The sequence below is a fragment of the Opisthorchis viverrini genome (genome assembly GCF_000715545.1).
Source record: "Opisthorchis viverrini unplaced genomic scaffold opera_v5_198, whole genome shotgun sequence".
NCBI classification, from domain to species: Eukaryota; Metazoa; Platyhelminthes; class Trematoda; order Opisthorchiida; family Opisthorchiidae; genus Opisthorchis; species Opisthorchis viverrini.
This window is the reverse complement of record NW_008751849.1, coordinates 148,850-153,857: the sequence shown is the minus strand read 5'-3', so window position 1 is coordinate 153,857 and position 5,008 is coordinate 148,850. Positions and strand designations below refer to the sequence as shown.

Here is a 5,008-nt window from a genome sequence, read left to right as displayed (position 1 = left end):
TTGTGTTAAGCTAGCACTAAGTCCCTCCCCCATCCACCTTTATTCTTTTCTTTACAATAAGGCTTTCAAATAAGTCATGGCTGTACGGCAGTGAAGCATTGGTGTTGAGCACTGATGTCATGCTGTCGTTGATGATGATGATGATGATTTTGACACAAAAGCTTCGTCAGACCAAACGATTTGGTTACGAGCTTGGTCGAGATCTAAGGAGAACCAATCAGCTAAGTCAAGCTAAATCTGTGTTAGGTAACGACCAAGGAATTTCGTGTTTTAGGGTTTAGGGTCACCAAATGATAAGTCGATGGGAAAAACTACATGGATTTGGGTCCAGTCTAGGATCTAGCGCTTCCAGTTCGAATATCCTTCTTGGACGTCATTTGCACTTTTCCTCCTACGGATCGTTACCAAACTTCTCCGAAAAAAGATGGCTACCCAGTCGGTTCGAAGCGTTTTTCAACTGATAGAACATACTGATCAAGTGTTTGGCTGGCTAGTGAAGAAGGGCATGCTGAAATCACTTTCATCAGGTAGAGCGGTACTTGAGCTTCGATTTAAACGGAAAGCAAAAACAATTTCAACTACGAAGATAAAATCAGTCACACCTCCAGGTATGTTCTGTGGCTCACGCTACGTGTATATCACAAAGGGTTGATAATGATGAGATAGTCACCCGTTTATTTTACGAATGTCCTACGTAATTTGAGAAAATTCCTCCGAATCGGACTCTTTCATCACACTATTCCAATTTAATCTGGATTGCCTCGATGAATACTAGCATCCGCGGTGTTTAATTGTGCACCACAACAGTGAATGGTTGCCGTGAGTCAACGGAATAGCCTTGCAATCAATGATGCTGGGCTTCGGAATCTGGCCTGACCACTAGCTCGTCAGGTATTTTGGGATATCTTCTGCGACTCTTCGAGGGAGAGAGAGAGAGAGACCTGTTCTACGGATGTAAGCGTCACTGCAACTGCAGGCGCAGAGAACGTATGAGAGATGTCAATGTTTAACCATCAGTGTCACCGGGTCTGGTGGGAACATCGGATTAGTAATGCTGAGGTACGCCAAATGGTCCTAGGAAGAAGGGAAACTCCCACGACTGATGAATTACTCACGCTTCATAGGTTACGTCGGTTAGGACATGTATTCCGCGTGCCAGAAGACCGTCTGCCTCACAGAGCTCTTTTCGCCCAGCCCATTGCTGAGTGGAAGCGACCGAGAGGTATGACCTGGAAACTTGGAGGCACTTTAATTTCAGACAAATGGTCTTTAGATTCCCCTGAAATGACTAGGTGGAAAATATTACCGAGACAACTTGAGAAGAAAATGCAAGTGGTCAAAATGGAAACAAACTGTACTTCGACCGGGCGAATGAGAACTTCCTCCTGAAGTTGAACCCCAAATCCCTGCTCCCTCTTTGTGGTTGTCTAGTAGCGTTGTTTACCTAGCGAGTTTCACCAAGAAAATAATGAATCGTGTTATATTCTAGAAGCTTAATTTTGGACATTTCTGACCTGGAAGATACTGCGAAACCTTATTTTTAACTATGCAAAATAAAATTCGTTTTTGTCTAGTCCGACCGAACTATCCAGCAACTCGGTTGTCAATCCTTGTATCAACTTCTAAATGGAAGTCAGTGGGGTGAACCTTCCCCATCAAAGTCGAGACGTTCAGATCCATTGCATCAGGTTCGAACTGTGCCCTAAAATGAGGCTAAGAGCTTGAAAAACAAATTCTAATGTATTAAACCTGACCCAATCTTATCAATGTGTGCGTGTGAGGTGGCTTTTATTTCTGCCCAATCAGGCACGGCGCTTAGCGTGGTAACCTTGAAGCAACGAAAACCCCGAACGCCACAGCCTCACGTGCCATGGACCCGACAGGCCAGGCCTGTGTTCAGTCGCCGTTGTAACCACCCAAGTCGACAAAACGCTCAATAACGGGTTTACGGGTGACAGCAGTTACAGCTGGATTTAAATGGAGATTATAAGAACGGCTTGGTCCCTTCATCTGCCCTTGACGAACAAGGTCTGCAGTGCACAATTTGGGAACGATAACGAAGACTTTATTTCGACAGCCCGTTCGTAGACATGGGCACAAACACCGAACTATCGCTACGCCCCCTAACAACGCAATGATGATTGGTGAAACGTTTGCAATCAAATTGTCCAGCTCAGCGAACAAACCACTGACCAGACACCTTGACTCTGATTCAGTCGTCGGATTGGTCCTTCCTAGTCTCCAGAAGAGTCTAAGCCTCATTATCGCGTTGACGAAACACGGTAGGATAGATCTGGTCACTCCGATATAGGTGGGAATAAGTCGGCCAATCGTGACAGGCACTGGGACCGATTAGGAACACCACAATGTTCTCAAAAATGACCTTAAGTAGGCTTCTAGAAGTGCTTTGTCCCACTATCAACGTAAAACGTCGTGGACCCCAAAATATGCTTCTATACTGAAGGTATAGCGACTAGGTAGCAGCAACGAATCATCAGTGATGAATACTGGTATTATACTGTTGATATGTGAAAGACAAGTAGCAGAGGGTGAGAACGACAGTAAAGAGTAGCACAACGAATCGTTGATCTATGCTTACCAGAGGCATTATGATAAACTGACAGCAAAATCCAATCGCCGGACCAATAGGTCTTCGGAAGTAGGCCTTTAACAGCCCCGGATCTAATTCACAGCCCATTGTGAAAGTAAAAATCGTAACCATACTGACCACCACGATACGAAACACAAGTTGCACAACACCTTGGCCACGCAGCACAATGACTGGGAAACCGAGAAGCTCGAATCTCCAAGGTGTGTTTAAAAGGCTATCAAAGTAATGTTGTGTGGTCCAGCTGGAAGAGTTGAGCACGAATGCCTTAGGTTCAGTGAAGCCCAAGTTTTTCGCCTCACGGACCCAAAACCGTAAATATGATAATCCAATCTGTTTTGGAACGACATCGATGAAAATCGACAGGGAGAGATTATTTGCCGGAGGAAGCCAGTGCCATGATTGATTTTGTAACTGGGCTGCTTGCATAGAATCCAAATCATAAGATAGAGCCAAAGGTATTATACTTGTGTACACCACACGAACTTCGACATGGCGCGATGGGAGATCGTCAGTTAGGCGCAGATCATCACGTGCAATTTGTAGCTGAAGCAATGAGTCGTTTGTTGGATTACTCAGTTGCTTATAATAACTTGAGTTTTCATCCGTCTTGGCCAGATTCAATTCGAATCTCTTCCTATCATTAATAATTTGGCCATCGTCTTTCAAGCCGATTTCCAGAACGCGCGGTTCGTCAGCGGATGGTATGGCCAGGGTCGCTTGTAAAGACCCAAGAATGCAAAGCCAAGCCCACCGAATCGACATGACGGAGAGGGGCGGCTTGCTCCAGGCGGATCTATCCTAGCGTGAATATAAACACGCTGCCGGGCGTGTCACATCGCTCATGTGGCCTTCACACGCAAGGCCGCGTATATGCGCCGTGGCCTGTCTCAGATGCGTGTCTGTATCTCCATTAATTTTAGCCAATAGCGCAGCTGACTTTCTGCATCTGCCCTTGATCACCATTGGTTGGAGGCAATAGGGTTGACCTGGTCGCACGGCCGCGACCACGCTGCGGAACGGCTGTCGGCAGGCTGTTCGGTCGCGCACCCGAAACTAGGACGCGTTCTGACGCGTCCCGGGAGCGCCGCGACCACAGCATCCATAAAGCCGGGGCGTGTGCCAAATATTGAGGTGCACTCTGCTGCCCTTTTTAGCTGTGCTTACTGGATACTAACCGGATATTAAATCCGGTGTGACACGATGAATGACTTAGTGTATGGCGTTGTCTATTGCTTGTCCATTTTCAGTTTGTTGGATGCACTTTGATTCTCGTCGCACGACCCACCTGATCAGCGGAACAGCAGTAAACGATCTGTTGGGTCGCCTCCTAGCTGCATTCATTCGGGCCGCAACGAAGTTATGTGGGAACAGCAAAAGAGCAAGAAAACTTGTTTTCCTTGAATCCTAGCGTTGTGATGGGTAACCTATCGAACGGTCAGATGGACTTAATACTGTACAACTTCTTGTCAAGCTCGGAGAGTGTGAAATGCTTGCACACTGAAGGGTAAAATTTACGGCTATCCAGATAAGTGAATATAGAGCCACGTCTTTTAAGTGTTCCCTAACGTCTAAAGGGGAGTCGTTTCCGTATTTTCTATTCAGAGGAGACATCCAATCATCGCTAAAAGGATTTGCGCTTCTGACCCCAGTTTCATCTACATTTCTCGTAAAGTTCGCTGAGAGCTCGAGTTAAATTTAATTACTCAGCTACTCAACTATTTCGTGATATACCTGCCCTGTAAATGTCACTCTTGCGTCATTGACGGCCTCCAGCTGTCTGTTCCGTTGCCCGGGTGGACATTGTGAGTGTGGTCGTCCGACTGAGAATCAACAAATGAGGTTGATAACCCAATAACAAGATTTTTAGGTAAGGTTAGGTTTACTAGAAGATTTCAAATCACATTGTGACTCAGACCTATGCCTGGCTCTAAGAGCAGCAGGCTACTTCTGAGTTGAGAAATTTACAGTTCATGGTTCGTTTGCAATTTGAGACTTGGTTGAGATTAAATTTAGGGGAAAAAGTCGGTACCTTCGGTGACAATCTGTCCCACCAACCAGTCAATCACAAATATGGCATTGGTAAAACCGCTCAATCCTACTCGATTCATAAGGGGCTCAAGAACGCCATGCGAAACCAACAACCCCCAGGAAAAAGCATATCACAATTAACAAAGAGGCCATTATAGATACACCTGCCTTCGAAGAGTCTCATTGGATCCTCAGTGGAACAGCTTCACAAAAGAATAGTTGGGTTGCCAAATTAAATACTCCGTCTTACATGCCGTCAGTTCGGAAAAGAATTCTAAGAGCATATCATCGGCTCACTCCCTCGATTGGTGTTTAACCCAGTGTATCTGTCTCGCGAGTTTCATCGATTGTACGACCTGGTGTTTGTCA

General features: G+C 45.8%; 1 protein-coding gene across 1 annotated transcript in view; it reads right to left on the bottom strand.

Annotated features, from left to right (window-relative positions):
• Window positions 1-3,469, bottom strand: part of T265_14429 (hypothetical protein) — a gene marked incomplete at both ends in the record, with an annotated part of 35,329 nt that extends 31,860 nt beyond the window's left edge. Inside the window, one exon of the mRNA XM_009173591.1 lies at window positions 2,600-3,469. Coding sequence (XP_009171855.1) covers window positions 2,600-3,373 — 774 coding nt within the window. The remainder of the gene's footprint in view (window positions 1-2,599) is intronic.
• Between the last annotated feature and the right edge of the window lie 1,539 nt (window positions 3,470-5,008).